The sequence below is a fragment of the Hippoglossus hippoglossus genome, chromosome 8 (genome assembly GCF_009819705.1).
Source record: "Hippoglossus hippoglossus isolate fHipHip1 chromosome 8, fHipHip1.pri, whole genome shotgun sequence".
Classification (NCBI taxonomy): Eukaryota; Metazoa; Chordata; class Actinopteri; order Pleuronectiformes; family Pleuronectidae; genus Hippoglossus; species Hippoglossus hippoglossus.
This window is the reverse complement of record NC_047158.1, coordinates 12835477-12862008: the sequence shown is the minus strand read 5'-3', so window position 1 is coordinate 12862008 and position 26532 is coordinate 12835477. Positions and strand designations below refer to the sequence as shown.

General features: G+C 43.8%; 1 protein-coding gene across 2 annotated transcripts; it reads right to left on the bottom strand.

The window, feature by feature from the left end:
• Nucleotides 1-790: 790 nt before the first annotated feature.
• On the bottom strand, nt 791-25168 carry LOC117765811 (ubiquitin carboxyl-terminal hydrolase 22). Of its 2 annotated transcripts, XM_034592322.1 has the most exons (14): nt 24651-25142; nt 23681-23713; nt 13706-13838; nt 11280-11393; nt 11075-11176; nt 9654-9820; nt 7894-8053; nt 7235-7340; nt 6059-6217; nt 4835-4961; nt 3894-3985; nt 3271-3333; nt 2721-2870; nt 791-2638 (listed from the first exon to the last, which is right to left on the bottom strand). In XM_034592322.1, the coding sequence occupies exons 1-14, from the start codon at nt 24768-24770 to the stop codon at nt 2596-2598; spliced, it is 1569 nt and encodes a 522-aa protein (XP_034448213.1). In that variant the 5' UTR covers nt 24771-25142; the 3' UTR covers nt 791-2595. The 2 variants fall into 2 exon arrangements, with proteins under 2 accessions (XP_034448213.1, XP_034448214.1); XM_034592323.1 differs by lacking the exon at nt 23681-23713 and having other exon boundaries at nt 24651-25168.
• Nucleotides 25169-26532: the final 1364 nt, after the last annotated feature.

Sequence of the window (26532 nt, the reverse complement as noted above, 5' to 3'; positions counted from 1 at the left end):
AAAAACATTTAATTGATTGCATCATGTGTGTACATGAGTACACACGTAGTTTTCCATATCACAATCATTTCCCAAATAATTACATGTCACAAGTCATAAATGTACAGGTTTATCACATGTAATCTTTCAGGTGATTTTAATAATGTAATAAGTGTATGAAAACGTGCTTGAACTTGAGGCTGCTTTACTTAAGGAATATAAATTCACATTTTTCAGTCTGGAATATGTTCACGTCCCAGGATTGTGCAGATTGGATTTTATATTTTCCAAGACTGTGTTGTGCTTCTTGTTTTGACCACAAAGTGGCGCCATAATCAAATGCATAACTTCATCTGCTCTGAGTCCAAATACACAACTAACAGTGTCTGTGTGTTCAGCTCTGGATAAAAATAGGTTCTGTTCACTCTACTGTCTCCTCTGGTTCTACCATGACAGTACAGTGGTGGCATTAATACAGGGACTGCACAACAGAGCGCTCGTGGAGTTGGTGTATTTATGACAGCACTTAACTTCCCTAATGAAGCGTGGATAGAAATATGACACAAAAAAAACCAGCACATACACATTCCAGTTTTGTTCTGAGTTTAATCACTGAAACGGATAATGAAGCTCTCCTCTTCCTCTTCGTTTCAGCTGCGTCCCTGAATGTCCTCGGGTGGCCTCACCTGCTCCTCCACACATCACAACCATAGTGCGACCGCTCCACAAGTCTCTGATATCACTGCAGCAGACCGAAGGATATGCATGTTTTTGTTTTCAATTACAGAGCAGCTAGACCAGGGTTATGTGGTTTTTTAATGTGGCATTACTTTGTGATAGGTTAGGGCCCTCATCTTATACATGAGTGAAAATCATCATTTTTTTTTTTTTTTTTAATACATACACAATCAGTGATATTCAAACATAAACATACCACAACACCCTGATGTTTATGTGCATTATCTAAAGTCTGACTTGACAGCATACTGATTGAATAGAGCACTGGGTTTACTGCACTGCAGAGGCAAGACACACCACATACCACACCGGTCGACACCAGCCGCACAGTTGCCATGGAGAAGATTAACACTGATGGATTCAGAGCCGGGCTGTGGCTCCACAGTGCCCATATACGTGCAATGTGTTTTTAACCCCCCCGCCCGATATAATCTCATATACTCGCCTTCCCACCCACAAACGACAGAGCAAGAAATCGTGATTGGGCAGCTGGATGCTTGAGGCGTTACTGAGGGCAATTCTTCACATGTTCACGAAAAGCCCGGTCGCATGCAGTGTTGTTAAATTGGCTTTTGTTGCACAGAGCATTCAAAGGTGTTTAGGATGAGAGACCACAGCCCTGTCGCATAATAAGGGAGCTCGTCTAGGTGTTCACGTGTCGCATGTATGTCTCCTCTTCAGAATGCCGCATGAAACCCAAAGCTCACATTCAACGTACAATTCATTAACAGCAAAGATGAGCCAATTTAATCATCACCATCATTATACCAACAATTCCACAAGAATGAAAGTATAATACGTCCAAAATGAATTTCCAGTACCAGGACAGCGAGGGACATACGACCGTACTGAAAATTAAAAAAAACAAAAACAAAAAAATAAGACAGTGAAAATAACAGTAAACAAAAAAAATTCAATGAGTTGCTAAAAAAATAGATATTCCCTGCCCTCAACCAGACTTAAAAATAAAACAATCAACACAGTAAATAATGGAACATGAGCACACACAGGTCCAAATCTGTTTAGTTTCCATGGCAGCGCTTCCCCAGCAACTGGCAGAGGCAGCGTCTCCAAGCTCTCCCATGATTTCTTTGCTCTTAAAAATAGATGTATACTAGATTCATACAGTATTTCATAACTAAATTCACAAATGATAAGAATCATAACCATACCTTTAAAAATGTTCTTGCAAAGTTCATAATACATTGATTTTATTTTGTATTCTTTCTTTTTTTTTTTTTTTTGCGTTCAGTCCCAAGTGCATATGACAACAACAAGTCTTCCATCTTGACTAAGTTAAATGCTTGGTCAGTTGAAACGAGAGCACCATGGGAGAGAAATGGAGGTTGTGTGTATGCTTGTGTGTGTATCGTGTGTGTGTGTGTGTGTGTGTGTGTGTGTGTGTGTGTGTGTGTGTGTGTGTGTGTGTGTGTATCGTGTGTGGTTGGGGTCAGAATACTGTAAGAAAAATCCGGATGTGCCCTATCAACATGACAGTCAGTCGTACTCAGAGTTTGCCCCTGCAGCAGGAAGGGAAAGGTGGAGAGAGCGTGAGGGGTGTGGGGCCTCTCCCCTCTCCCCGAGCCTGGAACTGACAACACCCAACTCTTCCTCCTTCTCTCCTCTTCATTCAGTTTTATTTTGTCAAGTAGATGCCAAGAAGTAGCTCAGTGCTTGTTTTTTTTTTTTCCTGTTGAAAGGTTGCATGAGTTCACACGTCTTTTTTGTTGTTGTTTTTGTCCTCCAGAGCTGGAGGAGCAGACTGGTAGTCAAAAGAGTTTCAGGTAGGTTTGTGTGTTTGTGTTTCATCCTGTCCCCAGTCCCCTTGGCTCTCTCTCATCAGAAGCAGTGGTTCTTCACGGTCAGTGGTCACAGAGACTACTCGTACTCCAGGAACTGTTTATGGTAGAATAAGAGATACCTGAAAGGAAGAGACGGAAACAGTTAAGTCAGGTGACTCACTGTCTTCTCGCGGTGTTTCTAACATCTGTTTCCATTCTTACCCTTCGCTGTCGAGTACATCCTTAATGCTGGCCTTGGTGATTATGGCATCATCACATTTGAACCACTGGTCCTTGTGCTGGCGGATGAAGCTGGTGTAGTGGCCACTCTCTAATGTGCCTTGGTGGTTGACCACCGCAAACAAGGAATACCTAGAGAAAAAGAAGAAATATCCCTGATGAGCTGGCAACTAATCGTCTCATACATGGGTGTTTGAATTTGTCTAAACACCCTTACTGTTGTTCTTGTAGACAATTTGTTGCTTGCTAAAGAGCGCTGTGCATTTTGCCTTTTGTCTTTACCACAATGAACCTGTCAATAGTATTAAGACAGCCAGGAAAATTAAAGCTATTGTAGCTGCAATGGATGAAAGAAACTGAACAGCTTTTAATCGGATTCAAATTGATTTAATTTGGGGAAGTCACAGACGGATGCCTCAGGTCATTAGCATGTGCTGGAGTAGAAATGTCCCCTGCGATGACAATGCTGCAGTGTAACGATAAGTGTAAGTCAATCAGTTCATTGTAATATCAGGTTTCCCAAGGTACTCACTTATTGTCGTTGTTTAATACATCAACCGTCTGTTGATACTGCCCGTTCATTCTGCTCTCTTTACTGCAGGTGACAGGATAGAGGGGGAAAGAAAACAAAGACATTATTAATGCATGCGTGTGTAAACATGCTACACTGCCACACAATTCCACTAGGTGGCAGGATTATCCAATCTACGGAGGCAGATAGCTTCCCTGCCTGTGCCACTAATGATCCTTGTGTCTCTGAACTGAAGTGAATGGATGCTACAGCCAGGGGTGGGGCAAAGACTGCTGCTGCTGTTGCTGCTGCTGCTGCTGCTGCTGCTGTTGCTGCATGCTCTACTGACACTAATATATATTAATAGAGAGCTGCTTTAGCATACATGCATATATACAACTATGACATAAGTGACATATATATGACGTAATATATATAAATAGTATATCATAAGTACATTTATAAATATTAAAATTGTAACAAGTAAACCGGGGGGTGCTGTTTGATATTAAGTAAAGATAAAATGTGTTTTCAAAGCTGGTGCTCGAACTGTGGCAACTTTTATTATAATGGTAAAGGTGCTGAGGAGCGGCTTAGGGAAAATGCTCAGAAAATCTGAGGATGAAACACAATGGGAGTCTCACCTTGATGCCATGAAAGGCGTCATATCCAACTCTAGAGGGAAGGAAACGTATGTAGTGATCTTCCTCCGCAGTTTAGCAGAGTGCTCAAACCGCTGGAGATGGCCGGAGAGACGAAAGGATGAGAGGAGAGGAGAGGGGAGAGAGGAGAGAGGAGAGGGGGGAAGGGGCAGAAAAATGGCAAGTGAGAGAGAGTGAGGGTGTGGGGGGATGGGGAGAGGAAACATATTTAGAAATAACAGGCATTATCATTACAACACACAAAATAAAACACATCTCGGTGAAAATGGAAACACTTGTTTGCCGCCCTCGCTGTCACACATGTACGCTTTGATAACAAGATAATAACAGGCTTGGATTGATTTAAGACTATCTTCTTGCAGGCTGCTCCTATGAATATCATAAATACATTATAGGCCTCCAACACTGTACGATAAATAAAACATGGACAGTGGCGGACTGGACGAGTCATTAAGATCATGGGTGTCCTGGGACACTGTGTGAAAAGGCTACACGGCAGGAGGTAATGCACCAACAACAGAATCACATTAGGAACACACCTACGCACAAGCCATGTACCAGACAGATTCATGGCTACAAAATGTGAACTTTTGCCTCCATCACATGTGCAGCTGCATACACACAGGCACACATTACTGGACATAAACATTCTTACATATTGCAATATGGATAGTATAGATAAAAATGAATAGGATAAAAGTTTGAAAATTTGATATAAAGCGCTTTAACCCGGGGAGATCTTCAACGACACCCACACACAGCCTGATTTACAAGATGCAACTGAAGCTGCTATTTTGATGACAGATCAAATTAGACGTGTGAAACATGAAAGCTCGATGCACCCTCAAATAATCAAATTGTCAGACGGTGACAGATAATGTAACAAGTGATAATTGGCAGCACGTTGTCACCGGCTGACTCACTTTGAGATGGAAACACGCTACGATGGGGAGCTTCTTCATTGTCAGCTGTTTGGTGGATTCCTGGTAACTATGGCAACCGCCACACTTGATTTTGGCACTGCTTCCTAGATGTTCAGGCCGCGTAAATCTGCAGAGAAAAAGAGAGAGAGCGGATTGGTTTTTTTTTTTTTAAAGAGATGATTAGAGTCAGTGTAAGGGTAGAGAATGTGTAGACTAAAAAAAAGGAGGCAGGAAATGAAAGCAGGGAGAAAATGACGCTATGGTTTCTGTACGATGTGTTTTCTTCCCTTCGTTCACACATATTCTTAAATTTGTCTCGTTACACATCTCTTGCTTTTACTTAATCTGATATCAGAGCATCTTGACTATTAAGTCTGCCTGGAGAGTTTTGGTGCAGCCACTCTGTATGCGAGTACACCCAACCCAGAGAACTGTCAACGCCTCTATCACCACGGCAACACCATCAAGCGGTTCTGTGCCTTTAAGAGACTTGCTGCAGCAACTAGGGGTGTGTAAGGAGCTGCAGTAGTAAAAAAAAAATAGAAAAAAGAAAGAAGTCACAAGGAAGAGAGGCAAGAGAGATAGAGAGGGAGAAGGAGAAGGAGGGGGTGAGAAAAAATGTGAGAGGAAGAGAGAGAGAGAGGGGGCACGGGGGAAAAGGAATTAGGTGGAGTGGAGAGGAGGATAAAGAAATTACAAGAAAAGAAGAGGCAGTAGAGGAGATGTCAGGTCACACCTGCCCCGACAACCAGGTGATGGGGGAAGATGAGATCTGGGGAAAACAGGGTTGTTGTGCCTGAGCAGACGGAATATGACCCCTCATACGAGTGGAGGGATGATTGAAATGTATTTGAATTCAAGTGCAGACATTTGATCGAATGAATTCGAAGATGTGGAGGCAGTAAAGTAAGAAGAGTGAAAGAAAACAGGTAGAGAGCGGAAATACCTCCTTTCAAAAATGTTGCAAACGTGATTCCTTTAACGATTTTAACATTTAGCGTCACTGGGCATCAGCACAGAGAAACATAGCAGTGCTGCACATCAAACACATCTGACCTATGGGGTTTGTGCAAGATGCTCCTTTCATTTGGCACTATTCAATATTTTAAAATCTGGCTAGTGGGGAATTCAGTTCAGCTGCTTTAGAAAGTAGATGTAGCAAAAAAAGAGCAAAAGATATCGTCACAGGCAGAAAGAAAGGCAACCAATCGGCTGATGGTGTACCTGCGTAGGCAGTCTGTGAGTGTGGTGGACCCTGAAAGGTGGCTCTCTCCATTGACTGTGCTGCCATCCCCTCCCGGACTGAGGGGCCAGAAAGGCGTGGATGAGCCGGGCAGGTCCAGGCTAATGTCCCAGAATGGATCTATCGTCGTGGAAACACCACTAGAGAAAGGAGAGGGGAGTCCAATTATGCGGTTTAATAGTGTGTAGTTGTGTGCAGGTTTGTGTGTCACTTATTACATGATGAAAGGATGATGACACAGATGGTAACGCAGGAGCTTTAATTCACACAGCCTCTGTAGATTCTCATCATGTTTTTGTTTAAGCCAACAGGCAGATTGAGTGTGTGCATGTGGATAATATACACACTGTGCTTTCAGGTCCATTTGCAATTCAATGAAGTGCTACATCAGAGAAAATTGGCTTTACAGAAATGAAGGAATTTGTGTTGTTGCAGTCCGATGACTGTGATGGACTGCTGCCCAGCTGGAATGGAGGCTTCCGGTGTAGAGCACAAGCATTAAATATACATATATATATATATATATATATTCAGAGGATGGGCTGTTGCACATCATTAATGTTAATCAGATTGTGCTGTAATACCCAGTAGTACCAGCAGATGGTTGTTACGGCAAGTGGTCATGCATTTGTTCTGGTGCAGTAATAAGGCACCAATATGGCACCATTTCTGTAAACCCATTAGTAAAAGGCAGTCAGAACACCATTTGTGTAATGAGGTTCAATTTATGGCACAATGAAACACAAGACACCACCACCAGCAGTCTCTCTTCTCATTGCAGAGGCAGGTAACGTCACACTGAGCATGGGCTCGGCCTGCCTGGTAGCCTGGGCAAGGTGATTTGCAGTTCAGTGCAGCGTGCTACTGCTAATGTGACAGGACAGCTCTAGGGGGCAGGCAGGCAATGCCTGGGTTGTGCTGCTGTCTAGACAACCCCCCTTACAGCAGCTCCACAGGGACTGAACCTTTAAATAAGAGCAGTGGAGGGGACACAACCAGTGGTTCACCCACTTCAGGACCACGGGTGGTGTAGACATCGATCATCCCAGCTGTGAGAGGGGACTACAGCGGACAACGTGGATACATGTGTGATGGATGAATGGATAAAATGTAGAGAGGAGTGTTCAGTCATAAACATGCACTGTGCACAAACTTACTGGCAAACTTGACAAGTAACATCTGATTGCAGGCCACCAGTGAAGATTTGGTCAATGATGCAGTTACAGTGGTTTGGGTTGTTGGCCTTCTTCCCATTGTCGTCTCCTGCGGACAAGAAAGGACCGAAAAAGTATAAACACATGACACCACAACAACCACCTCTTTAACGCCTCTAAAGGAATCAGTCTGTCTCACATCCCCACTCCCCTGTCGCGGAGCATCGACCATTTCACAACTCTCTGAGTCCTCTATATCCAATCAGAGCAAGGCTTACAGCCAGGTCTAGTTTTGGCGAGTCAGCCTGTCATTGCCCAGCAGGAGGGCATATTGACATCCCACCGCTCTCATGCTCGCTGTCCCCTTGGTGCGCACCATTGTCAGTCTCCTTCAGTATATCTGCAGTGAGGTGAGGCACTGTGCTCTGGATCTAAGGCAGAACTCTACATGCTGCATCAGAGACCGTGGGTGGCACAGCCGCAGACACACTTTGCTCAGTCTCTCAACTGAAACCGTCCTTTTTTTAAATTCAGGCAGAGTTGAACAAGCTGTAATTCTAGCCTGATATAAAAATATTCAAGAATGCAAATGCCTACAATATTTTATAGCATAAAACCTTTAAACTACGGTCATTGGTTACGGAGATTTCAGTGAAGCTTACGGATAGTGTCCCCTTTGCAGTGCCTGTGTAGAACGTCCAGCGCTGCGATGAGGAACTCGTGGGCGTCTTGTTGCTCGTAGCCTGCGAGATGACGTGCGTGAGTCCACACCAGGTGCAGCAGCCGGAAGGGAATGTGGGGTGAACGGTGGCCCGAGTAGAACTGAGAGCAGGGGAGAAAAGTTTGGTGAAGGTGGTGGGGGGGGGGGGGGTGAAGAGGGGAGATGGTTAGCCTGCTTTTGTTAATGGGCACATTATTTTGTATTATGTCTTTGCCAATATTATAGCCACAAGGCGTCATTTATAATTCATTACTGAGCCAGAACGCTAATGTCCTGTATGTCAAGGTGATTATCTGACTGCTGACTACTGATTTCTAAAAGCCTTGTCACACGAAAAACGAATTTCACCGCATGTCACCTAACAGCACCAGCTCTAATGACAGCACATCCTCAGAGAGCGAGGATGTGAGGTGCAAAAAGATCTGTGTGTGTGAAGCACTGCAGAGCCTTTGCGTTGCCATGGGAATTGGAGTGAGTGACAGTCCAGGTCGGGGTCAGGAGATGTGGGTAAGAAAGCAACAGAGCTGCGCAGAGTGCAAAGAGTTGGTGGGTTTGCAAATGCTGCGATGAGGTTCAAACCGGAGCTCATTAATGCCGGAGAGGGCTCTCGTTTTTCAACACGTAGCTGTCGCACACTCCTCACTTTATCCTCCACAGCTCTCAGGGAAGTCTGATTGAGCTGTGAGAGAGGAAAACATGCCACGCTGACGTCTCTTTTTGAATCTTACAGGCGCCGCTCGTATTCGGCCGTTTGAAGGTGGTTGATAAATGAAAGACGCGACAAGACGAGCGGGGGAAACAATGGAGCGGGAGGAGGGAGGGTGCCTCTCACCTTCAAAACTAAAGAGCTGTGTGCAGGAGTGTCTGCAAAGTCAGAAGACGGCTTTTGATGACAGCGTGGAGGTGGGTTGGAAATAAGTAACAGAAGTAAAGCGTTGGGGATAAGGCAAGGAGGTGGGAAGACTTAAAAATGAACAGCATATGTGTTTGAGCATTTAAATTATTGATCATTTCTTTCTTGCATGACTGACCCTAAATTTTCTGTTTAATACTCGATCAATGACCGCCTCCCTGGGCGATGAAGGTGAGCGATTATCTCCTGTGTGTAGCTGAGCAGCTAGCTGTGTTTGGGCTGGGCTCTGTGAGCGGGTTGGGAAGTGGGGGTTGATGGTTTAAGTCATAATTACACCACTTGCCATCTGTGGGCTCATATATATTTGGAAGTGAGAGGGTGTAAGTAAAACGCAAGGCGGTGTGGGAGAAGACAAGGCAGCCATTACATAACACACGAGGCCAGTGAGTTTCTTAGATGTAAAATGCCAAACTTTTGTATCAAGGCGGTGGGATTGAAAGGTTATAAAAAAGGCTATGCAATATAATTCCCACCGGCTGATCAGGTTCAATAAAAGTGAGATTAGAGCATTCAGCTCATTCGTTTGTACGCGGCTCTGTACATTCCTTTCAGGCAGGATATTTTCCCTCCTCTCTGCCTCTCTCTTTGGACTCGACAAAAGAGCACAACAGTGACTCAGCCTTCTGCAGTAGGTTACGGTGCGAGAGAACATTCTGTATTATATGGTTATTAAAAAAAAATCTCAAATATGGCTCAGCTTTTGTCTCAAACTCACATGCATTTCTTTTCTTTGGGGGGTTTAAACAAACTTACATAACAGGTTCAGGCATGAAAATTGTGTATCGTACCTCCTGAAAGAGCTGCGACATCTCACACACCAGACAGGAGTTTGATTGCATCTCGCACTTGTGTCTGTCGGAGAGGAAGAAGTCTCGCAGCAGCGGCGTGTGTGTTAGGGCCTGAACAATACAGTTCATGAAACATGTGTTGCCCAGGTTTATTAACCCTCGTAAACCTGCGGGACAAGGAGAGAGGGAGTGAAGAGTGAGAACAACGTGACTTGACCTGACAGCGCTTGTGAGTCATACGGCTGGGAGTGACCTGAATCACCTCCGAAGACCTGAGCTCCGTCTCTCTGGACTGACTGAGTTTTAGCTGTGGTCTTGTTATAAACCAACACAATTACACAGATTTCCTGAATTAGTAGCAAAAAGAAAAACACATGGTATTAGCTAATAACACAAAATCAATATAGATGGTCATGAAATCAATCAGCAAATAATTTATCTAGTTTTTATCAAACGAAAATGCCAAATGTTACATAGTTACACATCCTCAGTTGTGAGGATCAGCTGCACTTCTTAGTCTTATGTGGTAGAAAAATAGAGCTTCAGGAATTTTCAATTCTTTTCCATTATTTTTACACCATTTTTGAGCATTAGTTATTTCATAAAAAATATGACAATATCACAAAATAACTATTACAGTTTAATTCATTTGAATATTTTTTTGTTATTTAGAGCCACACCTGGGTAATTATTAAACTAAAAAGCCATTGGTATTCTCAGATTAAGTTTTGTTGTGTGGCTGGAAAGATAACAATATGGTGTCGGGTCAGGTCTGCCAGCAAAGCTGCGTGGGTTCTGGGGCAGATGCCAAAGCTGTGAATGGATTCATTTAGGGTGAGAAAGTGGAGCTAGAGTCCTTCAGTGATGGCCAGTAGAACAGGTGAGACGCAGCAAGGTCTGGGATCTAATCCAATTGAGCAGAGTTTGGTTGTGGAGGAAAGCGCTCTGAGAGCTTAAACACTTTAGACTGGTCCTCGGTCTGCTGCCCAATCATCGCTACCAACCAAGCTGTTTGAAGATAGAAAGGGTGATGGATGGCAGGAGAAAGTGGGCAGAGGGAACAGTAAAATCTGAAAAACTGCACTCACAAAATCAGAGCGGGAGATACCAGAAGAAAAAAAAGAATCAAAGCAACAGACGACAGAGAAAATACAACAGAAAAAAAGTTCTGGAGAGAAACACAGACAAATTCAGGCCCGCTGTTGTGTGCATCTATCAGAGAGGAAATACTGTGTCCTGCCCCCAAATGCACTGCCTGTGGGGGCTGCCTGGTCCTGTTGATCCTGGGTATCACACATAAATGCATGAATGATCCCCAGTGCACTTGTGCCATAGGCGCATGTACACATACACACCTGTCAAGGGATGAAAAACGGGGCTGATTAAGATGTGCAGACTGAACAGTGCAGTCAATTGCTCACCTATGGTACAGTTTGTAGTGATTTTCCTCCGCTTAGGATTGTGTCGTAATAGTTCTAGCTCCCTCTTGGTCGGCTCCCATGTTGTGTATTTCTCCCCTATGCCTGTGGATACAAAGAGACATGAATGTGACGACACTGAGAAGTCAGATGGCCTCGTTTCAAAAGCTGCATTGAGTTCTCTGACAGAAAGTAAAAAATGCTATACCTTGCAATTTCCACGCTTTCCTCTGTTCCTCTTTGGCAATCTGCTCCATGTCTTTGTCGTATATGTAGTCTTGACACACAAAACAATATATTCCACCGTATAATAAGTCTATCGCTGTAAGGAGGAAAAGAGAGGGAAAAACAGAGATTGCGGCATAATTACAAATTGATTTTTTTTTTTAGCACAGTGATACACATTGGATTTTATTTTACTGTCCAACCTCAACTGAGACAAGTGCTTTCTCCACCTACATTTTTCACTCACTGCAGCGTTTGCATGTCATCGCCTGCACTGAACAATAATCGGAGATGTGAGGGAAGCAGTGATGGAATAGGTATATCTGTCTCCCACCCCCACCTGAGCTTTCAACTAACGCACCACCCCCTTCCATTCTCAAACTCCACGGCAACAATACTTCAGCTCTGTTGCCGTGACAACCTATTTTTAGCTTAACCGGACATTTTTCTGTTTTTGGTGCTGCCCACACTGAGAAAGTGAGCTAACACATCATGTAGAAAACCTGACTGGTGTATGTTGTGTTGTCACAGTGCCATCATTTCCCCCCCTGCTCGTTCTGTTTGTGTGTGCATGCGTGGGATAAGAAAACACAAAAATAAAAAAAAACACAGACATCTACTTTAAAAAACACAATCATTTTTTCTTGTCATGTTTCTTTTCTCTGGTGAAGCATGACGGCATGTGGTAACTATGCACTGAACAGGATGCTCCTCTCTTGACAACAGCAATCCGGTAGAAAGAGAACGAGTCCAGGTCAAAACATGTGGCTGGAACGTGTATGGTCATTAGAAAATGTTAAGGAACGGCTGTTGACAGAACATGGCTAAACCCTGCTGGAAAATTAGCATGTTTGTGAAGCCATTGCATCATATTGGCAATGTGACTAATGTCAGTTTCAGCTCTTTATATTCGGTTACCTCTCTCGTACTCACATATACAGTATATTAATACAGCTGAAATCCCTATAAAGCTGTTCCTGATTTACATGCGTTACTGTTTCTGTTGACAGACAATGTGACAATTATGAAATAGTGACAGAAACGCAGACCTTTAAGACCACATGTTGACAAGTGGTCACTTCCCAGCCATTTCCATGCTGCTGCACTGCTTACATCCTGATTTCATAACTGAATCTTTTTATCTGACAGAATCAGACCTACATACGTTAAAGACGATGGCTGTACAGTGATTTCAGCTGTATTTCCGTAAAAATAATGAATGAGACTTTGGAAAGAAGCTAATGTTTGTCTGAACAGTCGCTAGAGTTGTTGCTAAGTGCTATTTTGAATGAAAAAAAGCTCCTAAAGGAAAAGTCAATAATTCAATTCTGAGAGAGCAACAGCTCATGGGGAAACTAATACTCAAACAACCAATGGTGTTGGTTACTGACATTTGGGTTCATAAGGATTTGCACCACTGTTGAAGACCAGCTCAAAATGGAAGCAATACAAGTGGCAGTGAGAGGAAGAAGATACACAGACTATGAGTATTGAACAAGACATGGGGGAAAAATGTGCTTAATCAAGTCAAGGAAAATCAAAGGAAGATGTGAAAGGGGTTTCAGAGGATGAGGTAGCTGTAAAAAGAGATCGGAGGAAGAGATGAAAGGAGTCCTGAGGAGTGAGATGTTCTGGAAATGGAGGTGAAAACGATGTAAAAGGAGAGCTTGCGATGTAGCCGTCTAGCAGTCAGGGGAGTTTGGATTAATTTGATAAGAGGTGCAGAGGAACAGAGTGCCAATGTCAGAGAGGGTCCTGTGGAACGCTCAAAGCTAATTAACACTGTAGCTGTACACTTGGGGTATGCGTGTGTAACCAAACTGTTGAAATGCATTAAATCAATTCAAGCCAAGCCAAGCCATCCCACTCTCCGCCCTTGTTTCCATACGTGCATGTCCTTGTCAGAGTAATATCAAAAACCTTGCTCATTAGCGCTGTTGCCTCATTTGGCTTAATTGCCATGTAAGTTTGGAGCTAGGCTCTCTGGCAGATGTGGATTAGCAATGTCAATCCCTCCCTCGCTACTGTATGAAGGCGAGTGTCGTAACTTAAACCCGTGACATTTGACTAGCTAAGGAGCTCCCACCAGAATGGTAATGTGCTGCGGTTAGAGCGAGGTTCAGCTCCCTGTCTGCTCGGAGGAGGAAGCTGCCCAAAGTAATGCTGTAATCCTTCACTGATAATAGCTAATGCTGCAGTGGACCACAGGGGTGCATATGAATGGGAAGACTGATGCGAGCGAGCAAGCCGTGGACATAAGGCAGGATAATATATTGATGGATCTCTCATGAATTTTTTTAATATAAAGATACATAATTGTCTTACTAATATAAAGCAATTACTTTATTTAGATTACTTCCAGATTTATGCTGACAGTGTAAGGAATGAATGAGTGGGTGCATGGCTTACCTAGATTGTGTCTCTTGTTCTTTGCGTGCTCGTGGATGTGTTTCTTTGTAAAACAGCCGAAAAAGACACAGTAGAGACAAGAGTGGAGTCGGTTCAGGTGGGCGCCACACATGTGACAGATACACGACTTGGCCTGTAAGGAAAGATCAGAGGGCAGGACCAGGGGTTGGGGTGGGGACAAGGAATTGAGAACACAAAAGAGGGAGACGAGTCAGTATAGTGAGAAAATCCTCCACAGCAGGAAGGAGCTGTAATGTAGAGTGGCATAAACAGACAGGAAGTCCCTGCCAGCTCAGTTAGATTTGTATCTTCCAGTCAGTCACACAAACACTCTGGAGGACACAGTGCGTGAATAGACCTGATACGAAGACAGACTAAAGATTGCTGGGACCGTTGACAAATCCAATGGATGGAACTGAATAACAACATATTTCCGCGCCGAATCTTTTGCTCTCCAACACATGCAGGGCATGACGGGATTTAATGCTTGGCAGGCAGGATTTGCCTGAAGCACACACTCCAGCAGCAGCTGAAGGGTGGGTGTGATTGGTTTGACTACAGCACTCAGAGGAGATTGGAGAAATTGCACATTAGAATGCCTGACATCTTCAGCATATCTGCAAAAGTGAGGCCTACAGGGGCTGCACAGGTGCGCAGGTCCCTGACCTTATGCACAAAATCATTTTACATCTGTGGGAAAGGGGAGCCACTGACAAGGGTTATTCTAGCATGAATGTTTATATTTCAGCAGGGAAATCTAGCAAGATATGGATGGAAATGATAAAATGAACAAAGTGTTATAGACAAGTGTGGACATGGTGAAAATTGTCATTGACATGTTTCTGCGGTTTTCAATGACTTAAGACTTTAAAACCTTCATGGGTGCAATTTAAGACCCATTTCATGTCCATACTGGCAAAACACCCTGAATGAAGGAAAATTTGGCTACATCCAGTCTAGTAGATTTTTAAACCAAAACAATCTCTGTCCACCTTGTAGCTCTGCATCAACTATGATCTCAACCCAAACTAACACACCTGAAACATACATGTCGTAACCATTCATAAACCTTAGACATGTGCATGTCGTAAACAGGAAACGGATGGTCTTCTCTGTAGTTGGTTGCAGAGTTACAGAAAATATTACGAACAAGTAAAAATAATAGTGACCGACGATGAGATGGTAGTTACTCAGGAAGTGAACGCAGGGGTCCTCGTCATTATTCTCATATACGTATCTTTTTCTGTCCATCCAGACTACAATGCAGCCGCAGAGTTTTCAAACTCAAGCGGGGCCGGCAGTGTTTCTTGAGGCTTTTTACAGCAGCGTCATGTTTTTCTGAATTCTGATGCAACTCCAATGCCTTTAAACACAGTTCAGCCTTTTTTTTGGCACAAGCTGCAACATTTGTATAATAATTTGTATAATACAGTTTACATATTGTATATCTAAGATGCATTTTAAGAAAAGTCAATTCCCAATGTAAAATCTTGTAGTAGTGAACACTTATTAGTGAAAGTGCAGCAGAAGTTTTTAGCTTTGGGAGGGAAAAATTGAACAGAAGGGATAGAGGGTGAGGACACAGATCCAATCGAAGCCTTTCAGGACACAGACCTGCTGCAATGTTCACTCATAGCGAGAAGACAGAAGGAAAGGAGGCGTGAAGCAAAGGTGAAGAGACGCATAATGAGAAAGTGACTATTGGCTGGAGAGATTTAGCAGTTTTCAGTTTCTGGTACACTGTGTAAGACCAGCTTGGAAGCCACATTCACACACTCCTACACGCGAAGGCTGCAGAACTTGAATCCGTGAACTCAACAGCACCTGCGCTGCATTGTCTGCTATTGCAATCCTCTAACAAGCGATACAATAGAAGAACCTGACACCATCTGAACAAAATTTATGCTCATTGTGCAAGAGACATAAAAGCGTTGGTAGCAGGCAGTTTCACTTCCTTCTCTCTGGATGACACATAACACACAATAATGGCCTGAATACACAACAAAACACTGATACTGCGTATGTGGAATAATAAAGCAATGTTTATCACACTTAAGCTGCGAGACGACCTTAAACTAGGCTGCAGCATTTTAGGTCAATTTTATTGTGAAGCTTTGTTTGGCAGCTTGCGTTTCCCACGAGGACTAATTCAAATCTAGCTAAGGAAGGATTTGCAAATAAATAATCTAAAATGGTTGGAGGTGGGCAATTAGTGCGAGGCTGTATGACATGCATCCTAATGTATCAGAAAAATAAAGCTATGTTTGTATCACTCAATCTCTAATAGCAATAATACCATATGTCTTGCTATGTGAAACACCAAAATAAAGAACAAATCATTTTTACCCAGTATTGTTTTCCAATGCCTGAACCTTTAGCCACCTCTTTTTTTACTTTTAGCAATATTTAGTTAGAATTCCCTTAAGGGTGTGCCTTCTATAGATGATTTAATAAACAGATGAGCAACTGTAGTTACAATTCCTTCTGCTGGTGGGTACACGATTGAAATAACTGTCCCATGCAGACCATCATTTGTAAGGACCAGGCGACAGAGACAGACGTGATTCAATATTCACTTTCGTTCATTTTCTCGCATCGTGCTACACTAGGGAGGGGTGTTGCATGAAACACTTGAAATAAGCTGCTGTCCACTGCTGCAGACAGGCTGCAAAACTCACAGACAGGCCTGCGTTTTTTGACCAAGCATTAGTAGACGTGGGATTGTGATGACATTGCAGTAGTGGGGATATTCAGGGTTGCGGACACTAAGCTTTGTTTATATTCATATTGGACTGTTAGGCCAAGCCAGCAGGAATGAATGCTGAGTGACAGACAGAGGGGGAGAAACAACGCGTTGACTGACTCTAAAACCAAGATCGAGACTGACATCTACAGCAGACTCTTTAAAGTTTAAAAAGGCAGAGCTTGTTTCCCTGACATCCAGAGAGAAAAGAGGAGCACAGACGAGTTAAAAAAGGGAGAGAGAGTGAAGCACCATTTGTGTTCTTAGAGTCCAGATGAAACCCTACATGCAGAAGCAAATGGTAAAACAAGACAGACCACATACTGTTCATCTGAAATCCTAAATGTACATTTTAGTTGCCTATCCTTCCTAAGCAGTGAAGCCACCCGCCCTCCGCCTTCATTGCACCAGGACTCCAAGTCAAAAACAAGAAAGCCTGCCAATGCCACGCCTTGCCCTCCTCCTCACCCTCCCCCGTCTTAACACCCCTTTAGCGGGTAGAAAGTCTATCTCTGCTTCGGCACCCACGGTTCACAGTATGTCTATTCCTCAGTGTCAGCAGTCCTGCATCTCTGTGCGCCCAGGGCTTTCAATGTTCTATTAGATCAGCTATTGATCAGCCACTGGCTCAGATGACTGGAACAAGTGTCGGACAGGTAGCAAGCTCATGCTAGTGCTGCGCAAGGCTGCATCTCCCATCTGGGATGTGCTCTTTGAGGCCCATCAGGCAGGGCTCCATGTCCAGTGGAATGACCGTCTAATGTATAAAGCTGTTGATTGATGGGAGAACAGATGCAGGAAGGTATTAGCTGGATGAATGGATCTCCGATACGTCTTTAACACAGACGTGAGATAGCATTACATGCTTTGTGGGTCCTCTGAGGCTCCGAGTGGCCATCAGCTCACAACGACGCAGGGGGAGCAGCTATGAATCCTCCAATGTTTAAGATCCAGCTGCATACATAGAAATCTAAATAAAGCAAAAGCCATGCCTCACACTAAGCATCTCTGACATTCTGCATTATTACTCCTCGAGCATTTAGGTTAATGCATTGATATATCAAACCAGGGATGTGATGAGCTGTAACATGAGGACGAGAGAGAATGGCAATGACGATTATGATGTGGACAAAGGTCTGGCCATAACCGAGCAAGCGCCTGCTGCTGCAAAGAACAGAGTGGGGAGGGGAGGGAGAGTCAATACAGAGTAGAGAGCATGGGCTATATGAGAGCAGTGACTCACCATGCTGCCTCATAAGCCTGTGCATGCATCATTCTCAGCACACACATGCTCATACAGCAACAAAATGAACAATGGCTGACATACATACTGCAAGCTATAAATCTGCATTATAGAGACACAGATAACCTCTCCACTAAACTGTGTGCACACGCAGACATTTGCTCTGAGCGTCTCAGAGACACGCAGACAGGGTCCTCTCCGATTCTATATTTAATGGGAACAAGCCAAGAGAGGCAGAGAGAGGAGACTGATGATGATGCGGAAGAACGGTGCTGCCGACTGACCCCATGGGGCTGCAGCCTGCCAGTGCCTTGGTCAGATGATGTTGTCACCACCCCCCCAATATCTCCACATGACAATGGCTGGCCTGCAATATGCAGTTTCAAACAGCCCTAGAGACTCACAAGCACAATGTAAATCTTTTCTATTCTCTTTTCACTTTCTTACTCACTAGCTTATTGTAACCTCTGTTGACAATGATATGACGTGTGGTCTTTTTGGGAGAATATATTCCCACCTCGTCCAATTGAGTTATAACTTGGCCGCATACTGTCACACAATGTTGTATGGACATTATAAACCCTGAGCCCCAGCCTATGGAGTCCAGCTTCTTGTCAGGGGGTTCGTGGCACATGTGATGGATCTGCATAGGCGTGCATGCGTGAATAGGATTTGAGATCACTCGATTAGGGGGAGGGACGCTGTGCTTGTTTGTTGAGATCAGAGGGTATGGGGGGAAAGGAAGAGGCAGCAGTAAGCATTTCTGTAAGTACAGTAAAAAAAAAACGGTTCGTGCTACAGTTTGCTGTTTCGGGTTTGATATAGTAATTTGGTAGTAAACTGGTTAACTAAAGCTGTTTTAAGACAGATTGCCTTTCACATATGAACAATGCAGCAGAGATTGTCCAGGTCAGAGACGCGTCCGAAACAACAGAACAATTTCTAGAACATTAGAGTCATCACCAAAAGCTCTTGAATCTTGTTTTCTTTCCAAGTGGACATCATCGTTGTGTCTTCTACGTGTATAGCAGCTGGTTTTCATCCTAATATATTTATATTCTTCTAATTTTGGCTTAGAAATTTTATGAACACGCCCACTTGCTCTATGGGAATGTTTTGGACATTTTCCTGCATATTCTCTCTTGGGCTCAAGATAATTTGAGAAAATGTCCAGACTTCGGTGTATGTCTCAAAGCAGCTTAAGCCACACATGTTTATAAAGAGTGAAGTGGAATACATCCCACACCAATACAAAAGCTTAAAAACCAGCTGTACTGCCTCAAAAAGGAATGATGAATTAATACTGAAACCCCTCACACAAGAGCACCAAGCCAACATCTATCGAATGCACCAGAATGCAGACTGACCAAGGGTGTAAAAAAAAGTGACGCAGAAAGACTGACGATAATGTACAGCAAGAATAATAAGCCTGCGGATAGATTGTGTATGTTTACACAAGATGGTAAACAGTCAACCTCCAGCTTACCAAAGGCTGAGTGATCATTTGTCAAACCTTGCAGATACCACACAAAGCCCACAACCACACTGCTTCAACAAAATAACACACACAGACAGAGAAAGGACTGTGGCTGAAGCATCTGACCGTCACCTCAGCACTGAGCTTCTGACTTGTCCTAGTGGACTTAAATCCCCTTAAATGTTGATTCGTTACTTTCCCTAGGGAACCCAAAAGGGTCCACAAAGTCTTGAACATTACCCTCAGGAACACCAACTATATAAGCAATTCCTACAAATTCCTGCAAAAGGTCTAATGCCACAATCTTCACATTTTCTGGGGGGTTTTCCACATAGAACCACTACCAGACCAAAGTCCCAGGAAAAGCTGTCACTTGTGTTCAAGGTTTTCACAATGGGGAACAATTGGGTGAAGAGATTGATTGCCTCTTGGTTTTGGGCTAGGTTAGCCCCTGGAGAGTGATTGACAGCTCATTAGCCAGATGGCGATACTAAGGGAGGGCTGGACAGCAGGCTCATTGGTTGGCTCAGACCATGACCAGCATGCTTTGTAGCAGCATTGCCTTTCCACAGGCTTTGAGACAGTCAAATGTGAAGTAGCGGGTCTGGATGGAGGGACAGCAAAGAGGAGAAATGGTCAAAGAATCAAGAGGAGGGGCTGAGATTAGAGCTGGACACAGTTTAGATGAGCAGTTTCATCCACCATTGAGTTGATGTCCTTTTTGCATAAATTTCATATAGGATTGATCCCTGTTCAAGATTGTGTATCAGTGTGAGGGAGCTGCAAAACATGCTGTACTGCCGCTTTTCCTCCCCCTTAGGATATCTGTTCTGAAATACACAGCAAGGAAGGCACAGACGCACAGCACGTCCATTGAAGTCAGAAGCTGGGAGGAAATAGTACGTGAAAGGGGTTTGCTACAAGGTGACGCAGCAAGCCAAAGACTACTCTTGGAGGAGGTTTCAGACCTTGCGCCATTTGTTTAGTCTGAATGACTGAGCCACGGCCACAGTGACTGACATGGAAGAAACGAACATCTGACATCATCGAACCTCGTCTCCGAGGTAACAGGAAAAACAAGGAAGGGAAATTAAAGATTAGAGGCTTGGCTATTCATTTCAAAGGAGTTTCAGATGCAAACTTCTGGGAAGAGGGAATGATATTTAAGTGTAACGGTTTAACAATGTGAATACTTTGTGTCATTTTAAAAACTGTATTAACTACAGTATTAGAATTACAAGATGATTAAAAGGGAAAAGCGGTTTTTTGGCACAATTTTTAATGGGATAATCAGAAAGCAAGAGGAATTGTAAGCTTAACTAGGTTTCGCAGATAGAAAAAGCGAAAGCAAGCGAAAGGAGGAAGAAGCAGCAGCGTGGGCACAGAAGAGGAACAAGTGAGGGCTATGAAGAGACTGGAGGAATAGATCCTGATGCTACAAACGTATGCTGATGAGTCAGGGAGCAGGCCTGTGATGTGATGGAGACTGATCTGACAAAGAGATCTGCTCGCAGCCCAAGAATAAACCGCTCTCTGGGATGGGCTGTGCTTCGGGTCATTGTGTGTGTGCTTGTGTGTGAAGTGGGAGAAAGGAGTGACAGAAGGAAGTACATGTGTCATCCTTGAAAATATATCTACTTTTCCTACCTCAGAAATTCCCAGCAATATCTAGGCAAACGATTTCACTCTCATCTTCTCTCATCACAAGCTGAGAGCGGGTTTGAACTAGTGGGAAAGAGAGGGGGGGGGTTATGGGTCCTCTGATCATATATGATTCATCAAAACTAGAAGATGAAAAAAAAATGAAGTCTAGTTCAGTCAGCTCTCTAATCACGACCCTTACCCCGTTAATCAAAGTGACAGCAAATTCTTCAAAGCAGTTATGGCTGTAAAATTCTGCCAACCCCACCCACCCTCCTTTCATCTCATCCAATTTCCACTCAGCCAAACATAATAGCTCTGGTTTAACTGCACGGCAGATTCCTTCATCGTGGCAGTGTTTTACTAGACACAGAACCTTCTCTTACGGATAGTAAATTTAAGTCCATCCTGCTGAGTGGAGCAGCGCACACAATAAATAACCATTACCACGGCCGTCATGAATATTTACGCCATCCCTCCACCATCGCAGCCATTCACAATATATAAATTATGAATATGACCAGAGTGGGGATCTGAGGAGGAATGAATTCAACTGTTAAAAGCAAGGGCAGGTTTCTATCAACGAGCTGTGTCGACGTCCTTGGGTACAATTTTGGTGAAATGGTAATTGGCAAGCAGGTGGAGCATGAATCTCATTTAACATCAGAAATCTGTTCAAACAAAAACAAACTAAGCCTCACGTGCAGTAATCAAACAAGCACTCACTAAACTCACCAAATACTACAACGCAGTAATATTAGACCAAAGGAAGATAGAGGAGGCTAGAACGGGAAGCAGATCAGAGCAATAGTTCCTCCTCTGAAGTGGAAATCATTTTTGTGACATAACAAAAACTGACAATTTATATTGTGTGAAGGTCCTCTGGCTATGTGGCACGGCCAATCAGAACCTTTCTACTAACTGCCAGCCCTTGACATGTAGCACATCTCGACAGGAACCGAGCATAAGCATGAAAGTGCAAGGGAGAAACATGCAAGCGATATTAGTCTGAATTAAAATCGCATTAACACCAAAGGGAAAACACTTCTGTACTTGTTTATGCTTGTCATCTCCCACATTTCATCAAGGCCAACGTTGCCAAAAGAATAACTACGCTACAGTCTCTAAATTAAAGATAAATGATCCAGAGTCACACTAGGCTGCAGTGTCATCTCGGGAAATTCGTAACTACGGCATTAATTCAGCCATCTTTTTTTTTTTTTTACACGTGCCTTTAAGGTTGTGCACGGAGAACAGGTGGTAGATTCTCCACCGTTGTTCTTGCACATCGCCTGGGAATTTATTTTAGTGGGCAGCAGGGAGGGTGATAGCTTGCAGGGATGCAGCTGAAGACAAAAGAGAAGTAAATACATGGGGGGGAAATGAGGTACTCCGGATTAGAGGCACTGCTGATTAAACCTGGATATAATGTAAAAATTCTTCTCATCTTTCCCTCAGTCAATGAATGGTGATGTCCTTCAACTGCCTTCTATGTAGAAGACACTGTGTACCACCGGAGCAGCACTACACCTGCTCTGCATATCAGATCAGTTGGAGGGTAACGAAGCTCAGCCAAGAAGGGATGAGGCACAAGATTCATCCTCCCTTATGGACATCGTGGAGGGCAATCAGGCTGTAGGAAGCCAACATTATCTCCTTTGTTTCTGCATCAATCACCTAGACCATCAATGTCTGGGGGGGGGGGGGGGGGGGTAGAGCAGAACCACTACTACACAATTTAACAGATGTTACACCGCTGTTACTCAACAAAGTCCTGTGCAAAGCTAAAACATAAGCAGCACAGCTTTTAATGCTAATAACAGCACGCTTACAACACCTCTATTAATACAATGCAGTATTACACAGCAGTCTTTCAGGGACAAAAACCTAGCCAGGCCTATTGTCAGTTATGTAAGATTAATTCATGATTCTGAGGCCGCAGTGACACAGAGGCATGTGAGGGGAACTCGGTGGGGACACTGACAGAGCATGAAAGATTTGTACACATAAACAGCGCAAACTGAAAGATTCACGTGTAAAATTGTCTTTGGACGCCAACTAGCCTGTGACTGCGAACTACGACAACAATCTGGCTTCAAACCAGGAGGACATGGTAGCAGAGCAGGGAGGAGATCTTTCACCATGAGCCTCGCATATTGTCACTGTGTTTCTCTTAATGTGGCTGAGAGATTAAAAAGTTTTTTCCCCAAGGATGGCAGTGATGACTCAGAGTCGGTGAGGTTGTTTTCAAACCTGATTTGAAGAATGGTTCTCCCAAATCTAACTGATACACCAGGTTTGCGACAAACAAAAGGAGGCTGGGCAGACCAATGAGTCACAATGAGGTGAGCGCACAGAAAGCTCCCCTGACCAGGCTTACATCACCTCCTGCTGAAACTAGACAATCAAAAATGAATACAGTTCATCCTGCAGAGTCACCCTCTCCACTGTCTGATAACCCTTTGGAGCTGCCTGATACATTTTCATACTTAAGGCTGCAAAGCATCAAAACAGAGAATGCGAGCACCAAAACCAAAGCATGTCACTACAACACTGTATAAACAAAGGGTCATTGACCATTTTTGCACGAGCTATTTGCTTTGACATGCCTTACTGTAACTGGATTATGCCATTTTGCTGTTCTGTTCACAGTCCACCCTCCCACCAGGTAGTCGTACTAGCTGGTGCAGCAGATCCTAGGATGAGGCGGAATTATTCCGCTACACGGGTTCACATCTAGAATTCAGTGCATCAAATGAAGAGGCACCGAGGCACACAGGTAGGTGAGCAAGAGGAGAGGAAGCAAGCCGGCGTACTCATCTGAACTACAGTATGTCAGTGAAGATGAGGAGGGAATAATCATCAACTCACCAGCTCCGTCCATCCTGCATCACTCTGACGCACCTATTTTAGCACAACGACATAAAAACGTATGAAATGTATAAGAGAAGCATGTATTTCTCATGACAACAATCAAGCAGCGTACAAATGAATCGTTGCTAAACCACATTGAAAAGAAAGCTTTGAGTTTTGGTTTGTTGTTTTTTTTTTTAAAGAACGGACATCATGGCACAGGACAAATCAGGGGAACAAGTTGACAAACAGGGGGGGGGAAGTGCAGGCAGTCCGGTGATGACCTCACACTGTGAAGGCCGAGCAGGTGTGGGACGAGCTAAGGAGAAACATTGGCAATGGAAGTAATGAGCTGACGTCCCAGCATCCGAACTCCTGAGTGAATGACCAGTGCAGAAAAAACACACTGACCCTGGGGGGGGGTTCTCAGCAGTGAACCGCTAATCTGAAGACCCAGAGTGTGTGTCTGTTTGTACGTGTGTGTGGAGAGAGAGACACAATGGGTCCACTTGGTTGTGGTAATGTTAGCCCTACGATCACAACTCTCCCCCAAACCCAACTTTAGCAATCCGGCTAACTAACACAGCATCAACCGCACAGCCCGCTCTGCTAACAACACCCGATGGACTCACGACAAAATAAAGTCCGGATGATTATCACTTTAGCGACTACACACACACACACACACACACACACATTTCAGGGCTGCGGTCAAATCTACAAATGTGCTCCCCCACCACACAGGAAGACTCTTGCTAGCTAACACACCGGTGATAACCTAGCCGGCTAACCCCCCTGGTGCTAGCACCGCTGCTGCTGCATGAGTAGTGTCAGCTACACGGCGGTCTGGCTCCAGCCCCAGCTCTGTGATGGTGCTCCGTGTGGGACGCCGGTTCTGTGTGTGTGTGCCACGTTAAAAAATGACTTCACGTGTGTTCCTGATGCTAACGTTGCTGTGTGTATTTTTTTTGTGGTTTTTTTTTTTTACCTTGCGTCTCCTGGTCTCAGCAGTACCACTCCAAACAAAGCATTGGTATATGACCCGAAGATTTTGTTTCCAATTATCCACCTTATACCCGTTCACATGGGAGCACCCGGCCGGACTCATGACAGACAAAACATTCAGTTTGAGATGTTTAGGTGACAATGGACCGTCTCCGGGATGCTTCACGTAGCTAGCTAGCACGAACTGTCTGTCCAGAAATGGTTTCCGTTTGGAAATGGGACAATCGGTTGTAGTATCCAAAAATGCTCCCCGGGCATCTGGCAAACACGGTCCCCTGCTTAACTTGGCGACAAGTATGTTGGCGTGGCCGTCTAACGGGAACACCGCCGCACTGAAATGTATATGTTCCCTTTTGCTGTTTTGACAGTTGCCTTCTCCTTTCACGTTAGCTTCCACTTCCACTCTACACGGTTAGTTAGCTTCCTTTCTCCAGTTAGCCTGCTAACACTCAACTCCAGCTTCACAAAGCCCGCCCAGCGTGCGCCGTGATTTGCCAGCACAAAGAGCTGACGTCACCACGTTGGGTTTGGAGCACGTCGGGTGCGCTCGGTAGTGTCTTCTTGGCGTGTCCCGCGCGGGTGGATTGTTGGATTTCAACCGCGGCACGCATCGATGATTTTTGTGCAGCCATCAACACCGCCCTTCCACGCTACGCCGGAGTACATCACCCATCCCAAAATGTGCATCAGTGTTATTGTGAATGGTGCGAAGCTTTTTCTCAAATAGGCGAATTAACCGTTAAACCGACAGGAAACAAATGCTTATAGACGTTATATTACATCATATATTGTTGTTTTTGTTGCTATTTTATTTTTAAATTGTCTTATTTTCGTGCAAAACACATCCACGTATAACACACACCACCAACATTTACTTACCACAGTTTAATGATGGATATGTGATATATAAAATGTATCAAGTCAATATTTTGATTTGAAGATCTCCAAAAAAACAAAAACCTCCTGTACTTGTTTGAAGGTGTAATTAGTCAGAGTTGAAACCTCACCTCTTTGCACCATCAATGAAAGCCTACCACCTAGTGGTTATGTGTTGTATGTAGCGACTGGGCCCTCTTGGGACAAATACAAAATAAATCTCTACATTATATCGTTATATTGATGTATAGGAAGCATGTCAATAGGACCAGGGCCGTTGCTAAAGTCTCTACAATACAGGCCGCACATGTCCCTATTGGGAGCTCAGGTTCATGATCTGTGCTGCAGCTGCTGAATTAGAAATATAGTACAATGGGGAATAACAATAAACTATAATAATAATAATAACAAACTTTATTTATATATCACATTTCTAAACACAGATACAAGGTGCTTTACAAGCTAAAAATTAAAAATTGAAGGCAAACAATAGGACACATATAAAGCAAGCAACAAGAAACAATTGAAAAGCAATTTGAAGATCACACAGCAATAGAGCACAGATACAGAGATAAAAAATGTTAAGATAATATAAAACATCTTAAATTATTAAAATAGACAGTAAGGTCCGAACTAGGAAAATGCACACCTCTATAAACGTGTCTTTGAGAGAGATTTAAAAGAGGACAAAGAGTTTTCCAGATGAATATCCACAGGACAGAAAAGTGCCGGTCACCTTTGGTCCTCAGACTGTGGAATGGTGAGTAGGGTCTTTCCTGAGGACCTAATAGAAAAGCACTGAGTAGAGCGTATACCTCTGCCAAGGTCCAACAACCCCCATAAAATTAATCAAACTGCCCCAAAGTACACACCCTTATAGATATCAGTTCCTTTACTGTTTTTCAATGTCTTTAAAAATTCACAAAAATGTCAATACCCTGTCCGAAAATGTTTAAAAAGATCCTGGATCTGCCCCCTGATCCGGATCT